We start from the raw sequence: 15,145 nt of genomic DNA on the forward strand, positions 1-15,145 counted from the left end.
TTAAACATCAAATAGATTCATAAAAATGATGAAAAAGCAAAATACTGAAAACATTTGTTGTTGTGTGATAGAGAGATATTTATTCATTGTGTTTAGTAACTTTTATCATTTACTGAAGAAAACCTGATGAGAATACAAGATGAAAATCAAGAATATATTCTATTTATGTAAAATAAATAATAATATTAACAAATATTTGTTGGTAGTCTACCGATTTATGAACATTGTTCTGTAACTCTTGGTTTATTCAGGCTTTTATTAATAACAAAAAGCTCAACTTTGTTGTTTTTTACAGAATCTGTGTTTTCCAAAGTTGTGTATTTTTACGATGATAAAAACTGAATATGGTTCAGAGGATTATGTTGAATATGATCATATGTCATCTGGTATTTTACCTTCGACTGTTGAAACTATCTTGGTCTAGATTGTAGAAGAAGAAAAGCCGATCCGTCCGATGTGTTCTCTAAACCAGTGGTCCCCAACCACCGGGCCGCGGACCGGTACCGGGCCGCACAGAAAGAATAAATATTAAATTATTCCCGTTTTATTGATTTTATTTTTTATGTTTTATTTTGAAAAATGACCGGATTCTCTCGCAATTTCATCCGCCTGAGTCTCTTGACACTTGGCAAGACGCTTGTCTCGGTCACGTGATACGTTACCTCAAAAGTGAAGCCCACAAACTAGCGAAAATGAGTAAAACACTTCTGGAGAGCTTCTTTGCAGAGAGGAAAAGGCCACTAAGGAGACAGAAGAAGAGCCGACCAGGTCCGTGTACGTTTTAGTCATCTGTTTCACCGATAATTCGAAAAAAACTAAATACGGGAATACCATGGTATTCTCGTTTTTCGTTTCAAACCAAAAACGGGAAAACGGAAATGGAAGGTAGTATTTCCGTTTCTGGTTCTGAATTAAAAAACGGAAAAACCAAAGAACCAAAGTCAAATAACGAGCCGTATTTCGTTTTTGCAAATCCCTTTTTTGTTTTTTCCTTTAAAACGAGACTCAGAGCACAACAGGTATCCCGGAAACAAGAATATTTCAAAATAAAAGTGAAGGCAATATAATGACCGTATGCAAGAAATTAATAAATAAATAAATAAATCTCGGCCGATGGGAGTGTGTTAGCATCACTAGTTGACTACATGCTGTTTAATATTCATTTATCAATGCACACAGCAATAATCAACTGTTCCATTAATCGGTGCATTGTTTGATGCAACACAGTTCGTGATATAGTTTAATCAAAGTCATGTTTGTGTTCACAGAGATGTTGCTGTTGCACTGATAGTTGTGCTTCCACTGTGTTGTGCTGTTGATTTAGTGAACGCAGAGTGTAGCCTGTAAGGACACACAAAGTAAGTGTTTCTTTCTCCCACTAGGTGGCAGTATAAGTGTATTTAAACCATAGATTTAGTCATATTCACCTGTGCCTTTGTTAATTATCTAGTTTATTGATACAGATGTATTTAATGCTGATTATTTCATCTGATATTTGATGTTTATGGTTAATTTGCATTAGTTGTATACATCATGTATTTACTTGTTATATTTGTGTCATTTAAGAACTAAACATACCTACATGGAAGAGTGAGCATGTGTTGATCACGAGGCAATAAATAATGACAATTTAAAAAATAAAGATGTTCGGTTTATTCTTATTGAACATTAAGCCTAATTTACCTACCTCATTGATTTAATTGTCACACTTAAATCCTGATTTGAATGGTTAAACAGAAGAGGTCAAAGGTCAAGATGAGAAGACATAATGTTGGTCAAATGCTGTGGTCCAAATAAAATGACTTCAGTTTTATTCCCATTGAGTAACAGAAAGTTTGACTCTAGAATATTTAAAAAATGTTCCCTAATCTCACAAAACAAGAGCAAAAACCAGATTACTTGGTTCTCTTTTCTTCTTTGCTGCCATGTTACCGGTCTCGTGACCCCTCAGATTGATCTCTGGAGCTGTGGGGGGGGCAGACCGTCAGGCTGAATTGAGTTGGGAACCAATGCAACAGACTACCAGCTCTTTAGCATGTTGGACACACCAGCACGACACTGTCTCGTAAAATGAAGTTCCCAATAACACTGGTCTGCAGAAGACTGCTGTGGGACGAGGGCTGTTGAAAACTGTTGAAAACTGCGACCGAGAGCACAAGCCAAACACTCCCCTAAAAGCAGAAACCTTCAGAATTAGTGCTGGCATTCTTCTCCCAGTGGTTCTAAACTGGTCTGGCTGTGGGACCCACCATCACCCCTTAATGACAAGCCGCGACCCGAATGTTCAACTTCTCAGATGTATTTAATGTAAAGATGGAGCAGTTTGAACCTGAGCTGAAAATGTCCTCTGCAGTCGTAGTGTAGGAGCTCTCTTGTGCAGAGAAATTGTTCCTGTAAGTCCCCGTCCCACATGTTTCACGTAAACGAGTAAAACAGCTTCATGCTTTCTTGTGCCAGAACCTCGCTGCACAAAACACACTGAGGTTTTTGTCCTCTATGTAAGAAAATCCATACCTCAGGTAGTCGGTGTCGTACTTGCGTTTCGCTCATTTAGGATGAAAACAAACTTTGTGGGTGTTCTTCTATACTGTGAAATGGCGGGTGTATATTAGCATTACAAGGCATTAACACCAAATACTGTTAAGGAGTGTGAATAACTCCTGCATAAAAAATCCCCTTCAAAATAAAAGCACAGGATTTTGGGGATTTTTCCCCAGTCAAAGGTCCGTGACCCACTTTTGGGTCGCGACCCACCAGTTGAGAATCACTGCTCTAAACGATATAAACAACGAGTTCCATTTTGTTTTCTACTCTCCTTTTTCACCGTGAACACTGCGATGCTTTGTTTGGTAAGTCAAACATAGATTTTATAAATATGGATGATGCACAAAGACTGAGATGGCTGTTTAAAAGTGGAACATATAACTTAGCCAGGTATCTGCAGAAAGTCTGAAGAAGAGGAAAACAAAAGCTCTTTACCAAGTTTTAGTTTTTATTTTCTTCTACATGTTTTGTATTTTCAAGACCAGAAGATGTCTGGAAAAAAGTGTTGTCTTGTAATCCCATGTGGGATGGAGCAAATGTTAGGCAATAAATGAATAAATATGTTTTATTTAAATCTATAGCTCAACGTTTCTCTGCCACAGTTAATGAACTTTTACTACCGCTGAGGCTTTAAGGTCCTTTAAGATCAGTATAATATCAGCTTTATGTCTGCACAGGAGGAAAGAATGTTGGACTGACCTCAGAGTCTCCAGTCTGCAGTCTGGACTCTCCAGAAGGTCACACAGCAGCTTCACTCCTGAATCCTTCAGGTCGTTGTGACTCAGGTCCAGCTCTCTCAGAGGTGACGAGTTGGACTTCAGAGCTGAGGCCAGAGAAGAGCAGCTGACCTCTGACAACCTGCAGTCCTTCAGTCTGAATGAAGGATAAATGATGTAAGTTTAGAGGACAATGTTCATTCAGTGTCAGGCGTTTAGAACGGAGACGTTTAGAAAATGGAAACTCCAAACATATGAGCTGAATGCAGGTTAAAAACTGTGAGGCACAAGAAGTGAATAAGAGCTCTCATTAATACTAATGACAACGTGCTGCTGCTTCAATAAAGACCAAGTGACTTCACTTGAACTCTGCCAGCTCCATCTACACTCATGTCAGCCCAACACAAAGACATAAAAACACAGAAACTCATTGAAGATTCCACTCAAGAACACAAAGTTAACAAAGATACCAAATGTGTCAGGAGGAAATTTTAGGACAATATGTGAACAAAAGTTATGTATTTTAGGAATAGTGGAGTCATAACATCAAAGCAGCTTCAGTTTAAGCATCAAATAGCTTCATAAAAATGAAAATAAACGTGAGTCTGTGGACATTCACTGCCTCTACTTGTTGTTTTGTTCAGCCATTTGGAACAACAGACACATTTCTTTGTGCTCAGAAAAATCTATGAACCAAAAATGTGAACCCCACAGACTGTAGATAACAGTGGTGGGCCGTCAGGGCCTGCAAAGCCTTCTCTGCTGGCCTAAACAGAATCCCAAAGTTATAGCTATTTTATAACTTAATATTTTTTCTGTATTATAATTTATAAAAATATTGTTCCCATTATCTTATTTTCTCATTGCACAGCTACTGTGTTCCTCAGTTGCTCTGCTTCAGTGCAGCTTGTTTTAAGTAGAGCTTTTATCCAATCAGAGTTCACCTCTGTGTCTCTAGGTAGAAGAGAGGCCCCAGCCTGCAGACTCACCAGTGAATCCATGTGCAGTTTAAGTTGAATGGGGACGATATTGTTGATTCAACCAATCAGATCTTTAGTTTGGGATTCATGGACGCACCAGAGCGGTTTGCAGGCCTAGTTACGTAAGCTCAGAGTCCAGATGCCTCTCTGCCGCAAGGTGCATAGTGTGCTGTGATTGGTCAGTGGGCGGACACGTGACTATGTGCCCGCGAAACATAATGCTTGCTAGCAGAGCTTTGGTTGTAGCAGACAGAGTTCAAGTGGAAATATTTCAAAGACATTTCACCTAGCTTTGTTTTTTTAATATGAAATGGCGGAAGGAGGAGAAACGGATTTAGTGGCGGAGTTACTGGGAACGCTTTTCTCAAGAAGGACATTTCTGAACAAACTGGACAGTAAGAAACGACCCCACAGCTAGCAGCCCTGACCAGCCAGGAAAAGGATTTGTATGCAGCGTCGGAGAAGCGTTGCACATGTTATGGCTGTGAATGTGTTTCATTTTAACTGAGCGTCGGTACTTTTGGAGAGACTCGAGTGGATCTACAACTCAACGACCACGTTCGCAGGGAAACAGCTCCACAAACGCGGCCCGCCCTTCGCCGGTCCACGGCCGAAGACGACCACCCCGCTGCCGACGACCCCGGCGAAATACAACTGTGGAGGCTCGATGAATGGAGAAGGACTTCTTACTGGAACTGATGTACTGGGATTAAACTCTTTGTCAACAAAGAAAGGAAGATAGACAGCATTTGGTAAGTGAACTTCGTTTGTTTACCTCTACTGTTCAATGAAATTGAATATGCGGCTTTTACACAAAACAAATAATAACCCGTAGCTGTGACGTCATAATGAGGTTATTAGAAGTGTAGAACAACACTGAAGGCCCAGGTATCAAATCCACGGCCCTCCACTGATGGATTGTGAGTACATTGAAGACTTCTAAACGTGGCTTTACAACAGATGAAATACTTCAATTGCTTGATGTTTCACATGGATTGTACTGAGCAAACACACCCTTGAATATAATTTTAAGCAAGAAGCAGCTCTGGAATATAAAGAATAAAACCAATGTGGCTGAGGTTGCGACCTTCAATAAACAGCAACTGGAAACATGTTTTGTTTTTTGGGGGGGGTTTTGCTGGCAGAAAAACAGTAAAAATAATAATAATCAGTTTTTTTTGCCTGCCCCCAAAAATGTGAAATCTTTTTGGGGTGTGTTCATTTTTTTATTTTTTTTTGTAATCTTTTTTTTTTTTTTTGCTGGCAGGAATGGGCTTCCATAGCTGCAGTTGACGTGTTAAGAGCACCTGTGCACAATAGAATGGAGCTGATAGACCTCCAGTGTAACAACACACTGAAGGCAAAGTGTGACTCTGTGGGCGCTGCACAGTTTCCAAGATTCAAACCCCTGAAACGATGCCTCAACTCAGCCTACATGCTGCTCAAACGCTCTGAATGTGTGGATGCACTTAGATGCCATAGAAGATGCCATATGCATACAATAATGTAGCCTATTTATTTTTTCACTTTGTCCAATAACCATTATATCCTGTTTATTAAATGTTGACCCTATTTGGCCCTCAACGAAGTCCCAATTTTAAATGTTGGCCCTCTCTGTGATTGAGTTTGACACCATGGCATATATGCTGTATTATGCTGAAAGGTGTCACTTTGTAACTTTTCTGGTTTTTAATGTAAAAAATGTGCCGCGGCTCAGAAAAGGTTGAAAAACACTGGTCTATTTGACTCTAAATGGACCATCATTTACTAAATGAACATCATGCTATATTGAAGAGGACTTGAAACTAGAGATTGAGACCATAAACTCATGTTTACAATGTTTACTGAGGTAATAAATCAAGAGAGAAGTAGAGTCATTTTCACATAGACTTCTATACAACCAGAGGAGTCGCCCCCTGGTGGACATTAGAGAGAATGCAGCTTTAACACATGAAGCTTTGGCTTCACATTTAGGAACTGGAGGTTGCTCCTTGGGGAAACCTCAGTCAAGGATTTGAAGATATACAAAAACAACGAGACCATGTACAGTCAGTGAACTGACCTCAGTGTCTTCAGTCTACAGTGTGGACTCTCCAGTCCAGCACACAGCAGCTCCACTCTTGAATCCTTCAGGGTGTTTTGACTCAGGTCCAGCTCTCTCAGATGTGACGGGTTGGACTTCAGAGCTGAGGCAATGACTTCATAGTGAGTCTCCGAAAGTCCACAGTCATTAAGTCTGTCATGGCACAAATATTTGTTAGATGTAATGATGAAAGAGGACACTTTATATTTACTTTATGCATTTGATGACAATGACAAAATAATTTCCCATATTAGATTTTTAATATTACAACTAATTACAAAAATTGGAGGAAAAGAGTCGTCACCAAGAGCTCTACATCAGTGGTCCCCAACCACTCCCACTGATTCAGCGTTATTGTGAGTTGTATTTATTTATGCATTTTATATTTGTTTTCATGCCGGTCGTATCATTTTATTTCGTCGTGTTTATCCGCCACACCTTGAATGCCGGTCCGTGAAAATATTGTCTGACATGAAACCGGTCCGTCGCGCAAAAAAGGTTGGGGACCTCTGCTCTGCATTATCTCAAAGCAGACAGAAATGTGTATAAATATATTAATGTATGTGTATAATCCACAGACTATAGCTGCTGCTATAATGTTAGCATAGCCTAGCACGAATCAAACTGAACTCCATTCAGAAAACAAGCATTTAAAAAGTTGTTTTCCTGTCGTAATGCTGCCAGACCGAACAAGGCATGAATTCAGACTTTTTACAAATCAACATCATTATTAGGGGTGGGGAAATAATCGATACAGCATAGTATCACGATATTGTATCGATACACGGAAGCCAAGCATCGATCTTTTATTATATAAACTATACACTTTTTGGTACTAGAAAAATAAAATCAATTGCTTTTTCAGTCCACTAGATGGTGCTGAGTTGTTTTCTGGTGAGGTCAGCAGAGCTCCCGGGTCAGTGTGATTGGTAGGAAGATGGTCAAAACAAAGATAGAGACATCAATCGGAGAAAGAAATCAGAAATGCGCCGTCCGCGTTACAATCAGACGTCTGGACTTATTTTGGATTTGATAACAAGGAAGGGAAGAAGGACATGAATAGGACACATGGATATGACTCCGTCACGGCGTTTCTTCACAGACACAGCCGTGCCCAAGCTCTACAGAGAAGTGCAGCTTAAAGTGGAGGAATCTTTGAGTACAGCAGAAAGAGTTGCATTAACTTGCGATGCGTTGACGTCAAGCGCAGTGGATTCCTCTGTGACTATAACAGCACAATATCTCACAGAGGACTGGCGACTGCTGTCTCACGTTCTCCAAACTAGAGCAGGACACGTAAGTCACACCGGGGCAAACATGACAGACCTGCTGAATGCAGCACAAGAATGGGGGATTGCCGACAAAGACCTGGTGGTTGTAACCGACAACGCTTCTAACGTGGGCGTTGCCGTTCAGTTAGCGGGATTCCTGCATGTGAAGTGTTTCGCTCACACGCTCAATCTGGCCTCACAACGTGCGTTAAATCTGCCAACAGCAGCCAGGCTCATGGGGAGAGTGCAGCGCATAACCGTCTCTCTGCCCTCGACGTCCACGCATCGCAAGTTATACTGAGTTATATAACTCTTATATCGTACTTATATAAGTTATAGACATGTTTGCATTCAGTTAAGTTGGACTATGTAGACTGTAATACAAACAGTTCAGTTTGTCAGGTGCAACATTTATGACAGGATTTTATGACAGTGTTGGTCAGTCTGTCTGCTTGACAATCCCATTTTGCTGCAATAAAAATGATTGAAGTGAGATGAACAGACTGAAAACGTTATCTTATTCGATAAAACATGTTGACAAAGTTTTCCTTTGGGGACATCATTTGTGGTTGAAAAAAGTAAAAAATCGCAATATACAGGACTGTCTCAGAAAATTAGAATATTGTGATAATCCCCATACGTGTGATTTAGTTTACTGAACCAAGCTGAGTGTTTTTCAAGGCTCAGGAAACCCTTGCAGGTGTTTCGAGTTAATTAGACGATTCAAGTGATTAGTTGAATACCCTACTAGTAGACTTTTTCATGATATTCTAATATTTAGAGATAGGATATTTGAGTTTTCTTAAGCTGTAAGCCATAATCAGCAATATTAAAAGAATAAAAGGCTTGCAATATTTCAGTTGATTTGTAATGAATCCAGAATGCATGACATTTTTGTTCTTTTAATTGCATTACACAAAATAAAGAACTTTATCACAATATTCTAATTTTCTGAGACAGTCCTGTATGTTATCGCAATACTCAGCATATTGCAGTATCGTGATAATATCGTATCGCGGGACCTCTGGTGATTCCCACCCCTAATCATTATGTTGTTATTTTGGCATCGTTGTTATCTGGTGATTGCGAATGAATTTCAGTTAAATCTGTTTATTTTGAGTTCACACAGCTGTAGTAAACCAGGCAACATGTGTCTTGCTAGATACAGTGAATACGTTCACCGAGCACCGCCGGATGATGTTATGAACACAACGGCGTTTGGTTTCCCGCCATATCTGGGAGAAGGGGTCTAGATCAGCACTGACTAAATATCTTGTAAAAAAGCTTAGTAATAGTGTAATAGATTTATTTTTGGTTTAGAGGTTATGATTTAAAAATGGTGTCATATTTAATCTCATTATGTACCCAAGATCTTCCTCATTGCCAGTTTTTTGGTTCATTTTGAAAAAAAGAAGTACGGTTTACATTTTGTATTATCTTGTCATTTGCAGTCACCTTCATCTTTTCAAGTGTGTTTCAAGTGTGCATTGGTGTGATAGTTTGTATATTTGAAGATTTAAACTACTTATCTAAACTGATTTATTAAGTTAATCACATCTGTACTTACACAGCTTTCCTGCAGTTCCTCACAGCTGGAATGAGTCTCCGTTGACCCTCTTTTGAGGTGTTGTACTTCCTCAGGTCCAACTCATCCAGAACCTCCTCTGACATCTGCAGCATGTAGGCCAGAGCTGAGCAGTGGATCTCTGAGAGTTCTTTCTCCGATCGGTTCTCCGACTTCAGGAACTCTTGGATCTCCTGATGCACCGAGTGGTCGTTCATCTCTGTCAGACAGTGGAAGATGTTGATGCTTCTGTCAGGAGAGATCTTATAACTGTGCATCTCCTTCAGGTTGTTGATGGCTCTCTGGATGATTTCTGGACTGTTGTCCGTCCGACCCAGCAGGCCTCCTAAGAGTCTCTGGTTGGACTCCAGAGAGAGGCCATGAAGGAAGCGGACAAACAGGTCCAGGTGGCCATTTTTACTTTTGAGGGATTTCTCCATGGCTCTCCTCAGGAAGACATCCAGAGATGTGTAATCATCCCTCAATGAATCAGTATGAAGACTGTCATCATCATCATCATCCTCATCCTCCTCCTCCTCCTCCTCCTCCTTCTTCTCCTTCTCCTCCTCCTCCTTATCCAGGGATGAAAAGAAGTCCTCCAGTACCTCTGTCTTCCTGTTTGTGAAACAGTGGAACATGTAGACTGCAGCCAGAAACTCTTGAACACTCAGATGAACAAAGCAGTAGACAGTTTTCCCGAAGATCACGCTCTCTCTTTTGAAGATCTCTGTACAAACTCCTGAGAACACCGAGGCCTCCGTGACATCAAGACCACACTGCTCCAGGTCTTCTTGGTAGAACATGATGTTTCCTTTCTCCAGATGTTCAAACGCCAGCCTCCCCAGCTTCAGAAGAACTTCCCTGTCAGCCGCCGTCAGCTCCTGAGGACTCGTCTCATGTCCCTCATGGTACTTCTGCTTCTTCCTCTTTGTCTGGACCAGCAGGAAGTGTGAGTACATGTCAGTCAGGGTCTTGGGCAGCTCTCCTCTCTGGTCTGTAATCCACATGTGGTCCAGAACTGTAGCAGTGATCCAGCAGAAGACTGGGATTAGACACATGATGTGGAGGCTCCTGGATGTCTTGATGTGTGAGATGATTCTGCTGGACAGCTCTTCATCACTGAACCTCTTCCTGAAGTACTCGTCCTTCTGGGGGTCGGTGAAGCCTCGTACTTCTGTTACCCTGTCAACACGTGAAGGAGGGATCTGATTGGCTGCTGCAGGTCTGGAAGTTATCCAGACGAGAGCCGAGGGAAGCAGCTTCCCCTCGATGAGGTTCATCAGCAGCACGTTGACCGATGCCTTCTGAGTGACATCAGACACGACCTCTTTGTTGATGAAATCCAATGAAAGTCTGGTTTCATCCAGACCATCAAAGATGAACAGAACTTTACAGACCGAGAGCTTCTCTGCTGTGATCTTCTGTAATGTTGGATGGAAAACATGGAGCAGCTCGAGAAGACTGTACTGCTCATCTTTGATCAAGTTCAGCTCCCTGAACGAAAGCAGAACCACCAGACTGACATCTTGGTTTTCCGAACCCTCGGCCCAGTCCAGAGTGAACTTCTGCACCAAGAAGGTTTTTCCAACGCCGGCGACGCCGTTCGTCAGAACGACTCTGATGGGTCTCTGTTTGTCAGGTGAGGCTTTAAAGATGTCGTGGCACTCGATCGGAGTGTCATGGAGGCTCTTCTTCTTGGAAGCTGACTCAAGCTGCCTCACCTCATGTTGGGTGTTCACCTCTTCACTCTGTCCCTCTGTGATGTAGAGCTCAGTGTAGATCCTGTTAAGGGGGGTTCCACTTCCTGTTTTATCAGTTCCTTCAGTCACATGTTCACAGCTCTCCCTCAGACTGATCTTGTGTTCATCTAAAACCTCCTGTAGACCACTATCTCCTGAATGACAAGGAGAAATGTGAGACAATCAAATGCTCGGACAAAACAAGGACAGAAAATCAGGTATCTGTGGCTGTCTGTTAAATGGCCTCTCTACCTACCTTCCTGTCTGTTTATCTAACTGCTGGTCTACCTACCTATCTACCTGTTTACCTACTTGCCCCTCATGTATGTAAAATCGTGGTGTCTTGTAATCCCATGAGGGCCATAAACTAATACATGTATTAATAAAAATGGTTGAAGCCACATCTATGAATCATTTCTTGGTGTCTCCATGCAGCAGAGAGACATCTTACTTTGCACAGTGCTGGTCCCAATGGCTGTCTGCAGTCCAGATCTTTCTCCACACTGGGGACAGGAGGAGTCCCCCGATGAAGCAGACTGGTCCCAGTACGAGGTGATGCACCGTCTGCAGAACCAGTGTCCACAGCTGGTAGAGACTGGATCCTTCAGGACGTCCCGACACAAAGCACAGTGGGACGGCTGCTCCTCCCCGGGGTCATGAGCCTTCTTCCTGTCTCAGTGGAGACCAACACATTCTTTATAACACATTTTATATTCATCATGAGGTGTTTGAAGTCACTTTAGAATACAATTTTAGTATTTTTTAAAATATGAATCATTCCCCGAGACAATATCTTAAATAATTAGAACAAAATCAAATCACAGACCTCTACCGTGTCACTACATAAAGGTTTATTACCGTTGTGGAAGCATCGTCTGTGGTCACTTCTGTGAGCAGTCTCTGTAGTAAAGCTGACAAAAGCTCTCCAGATTTGCTGACATCATCAAACCGTTTGGCACTAAAGTTCTGATGACGGGTTGTTATGACACATGTCGCCCGTGGGTGCAAAGTAATATGGCCGCCAGAGAACGTGTTTTCTGCTGCTGAACTTTATGGGAGATTTCTGGCAAAACTTTTAAACTCCGTTGACGAGAGAGAATTTCTGTAAACAGATAAGAAGAAATACAAAAGGAGCATTAAAGAAGTGTTACTGGTTTAATGGACACTGGTGTTGAGCAGATAATGTCTTTAAATGTCTCTCTCTGTTTCTGAACATCATCAACACATAAAGAAACACTTCATCCTTCAGTTTATCACAAACATTCATCATCAACTCATAAAGGAACACCTGGCTGTCTCCTGATCAAAGAGCTGATTGGCTCTTAGATTTGACAACACTCACCAGGTTTTGTAGAAAATCCTATTTTTCTGTGTAATTGTAGTTTTTAACGCTCGATTGTTGGCTATTAGTCTCATGTTGTGCAACAAAAGTTTAATCTAAAAACATAATCTTGTGTTGTTGATAATAATAAAGCTTATTTATAGAAAACATCAAAACGAGCATGAAAATGTTTCACAGATAGAACGCAAGTTTCCACATAAATATATATTTACAAACACACATGAATGAATGAATCCAAATGAAGTCTGTGAACTACAAGTAGCCTACAGATCTAACAGGAAGTGAGTGTTTCTTTGACTTCCTGTTTATTCTCTGAAGGCTGAAAACGCCCCTGCTGCTTCCGCCTTATCTCTACTTTACAGGCGAGAAGCAGTTAATCTGTAAAGTTAAATTAACCTTTCATTAACTTTATTAATTAATATTTCTTTTCTCCCAGATGTCTTGGAGCTGCGTTTACCGTGATTCTCAGCATAGAGGCGCACTAACATGTAAGTGTCTGCTGAGTTGAGCGCAGTGTTAGTTACCGTAATGTTACGTTCACACGCGGCTAAGAGAGTAACACCGATATGAACCGTTTACATTGCGCAGCAACAAACTCCCCAAAAAGGTCCCAACATGTTCAAACTGTCACTTAGCTCGCGTTAGCTGAGAAGCTATGAAAAGTTTACCTCGTAGTGGAGCAGCGGGCTGTGTTCATCTGACCGTTTCCTCATTTTAACTTCCTGGTAGAAGTTTATCTGAAGGGCGGGGATTAAATGAACGTGACTGAACTTGTTTGTCTCTCTAACAGTCCGTTGATGCTCCACTCCCTCCTGTTTCTACCACTCCTTCAGTCTTCCTCTTTCCACACTGAACTTCCTCCTCTCTATCAGCTCATGTTCAACACTTTACAGCTGATATCTCACATTAATCCCACTCTGTCTTTGGCATGATGTTTATATATATATATATATATATATATATATATATATATATATATATAAACATGCATGTATGTATGTATGTATGTGTATATATATATCAAGATATTTTACAGTTGAAATGTAATATTTAGAGGGAAAAGTGTAACGTTAATGTTTTAAGAATTAAAGAATTAAAACTAAACCTTTTTTCTCTCAATGCACTGACGTCATTCTCACATCAGGACTTTTTCTTTTACAGTTTCTTTCCACTTGTCAAGAGACAAAAACTGGTGATTGAAAAGTAACTAACTCATGTTTCTACTGAGCAGTTCTGCTTTACTCACTAAAACACACTTTTTACTAATAACTACACACAGTTCTCTCCATTACACTCATCATTACAAACTAAAGAAACATGAGAAACCTGTGAAAACACCTGTAACCATGAAGATCACGTAGAAACCACAGCTTGAAGCTGTAAACAGCATGCAGCTTTGCTCTTTGGTGTGCACAACAATGGAGGCGTGTTAATGAGAATAAACACGCTGCGTTTGTGTTCATCGTTATTGTGGAAGGTTCCAGTGTGTTACAATTATTGTTCCTGTTGTTTAGCAGCCAATCAGGAGCTGAAGCTGAGCAGGTGTGTGGACAGGTGGAGCTGGAACACAAACACGAGTCAGCTGCTGTGGACTGAAGGTGTCCTCTGTGTTCTGCTGTCACACTGCCCTCTAGTGGAACCACGCAGTCATTACACTGCAGAGGGTTCAACAGTACAAACAGCCAAGGCCTCTTCACACGTCTCACTACAGAGAGAATACTAAACAATATACAGAAATAAAACGAAAATTACACAAAAACTTGTCTTGATTTTCTCTACAAAATAAAAGTCCTGCTCCTCTATAGAAACAGAACCATCATGGCTAGATGACTGACCACAACCATGTGCATGTTTAAAACACTTTAGGTAACTCAGATTTGACCTAACTTTTAAGATAAATGTGTTTATTATTGGCTGGAGAAACATGATGTGCAACAAAGACAATCAGTGCTCTTGTGACTGCTTCGTTCTGCATACATTCTTCCAGTGTTACTACAGGATCACCTCCCAATGATGACGTCTGTCTTTAGCAGAGCATCTCTGAATAGTTGTAATCCTCCAGGCAAGCTGCCCAGTCCCACTCTCGCCATCACAATAATGCTGCTTGGAGGATGAAAGGACAACAAAACAGACACTTCATTAGTAACGTTTCAAATTGAGAAACATGCTCTGGTAGAATTCTAAATGTTTCAATAGAGCATTTCACATGAGCACAACCGTTACTGTGTGTAACTCACAGCCATTCTTAGAGTAAGGCTCCCTGAGGTCGGGGAAGGAGGCCACCATTCCTTTGGCACACATTTCTTTCACCTGTCTGGGTGGTGATGTACTGCAACATTAAAGAAGAAAGGATGTTTCAGTCATATTCCCAGGATTTAATGAGAGAGATTGAGAACACAAGGGCGAACTAAAAACAATGAGTAAATGACCCATTTCTCTCTGTCAGGTCAGCTGCTCGTATGTTCACCGTTTTCCTTCTGCTTTCATCCACCAAGGACTTGGTTCAGTTGTATTCATTTATTATAAGTTCACCACCAGATGTCTTGGTAACAATGGATTCCACCAACTTAAACACAATGAAGAACAATTCACTATGTTAGGAATATATCCATGTAATTCAACCCAAACTATGTAATTTAGGGTCTTCTGTACATTAGTAAGCATCAAAGTATTTCAGATTAGTTTTGGATAAAACTGTTTTTTTATACTTTTGTAATACTTTGTAGAAGCCTATATTATGTACAAGAGACCCTCAATGACATGATTAGAAGTTGTGGATTTGAGTTTCCAGAGGCTTTAAATGCTGTAAATAAAGAAACACGACTTCAGCAATGCCTTCAGACCATGTAACATAAAACCTCCAAGTCTGCCATCTTCATCAGGAACAGATTTCAATGTGTCACAAT

At 40.8% G+C, this 15,145-nt stretch overlaps 1 protein-coding gene across 1 annotated transcript in view; it reads right to left on the reverse strand.

Moving 5' to 3' along the window:
• Window positions 1-15,145, reverse strand: part of LOC306700482 (uncharacterized protein) — a 133,556-nt gene that overhangs the window by 17,985 nt on the left and 100,426 nt on the right. Inside the window, exon 15 of the mRNA XM_079165508.1 lies at window positions 3,244-3,417. Within this exon, the coding sequence (XP_079021634.1) occupies window positions 3,244-3,417 (174 nt within the window). The remainder of the gene's footprint in view (window positions 1-3,243; window positions 3,418-15,145) is intronic.

The sequence above is a fragment of the Pholis gunnellus genome (assembly GCF_910591455.1).
Source record: "Pholis gunnellus genome assembly, chromosome: 8".
NCBI lineage: Eukaryota > Metazoa > Chordata > Actinopteri > Perciformes > Pholidae > Pholis > Pholis gunnellus.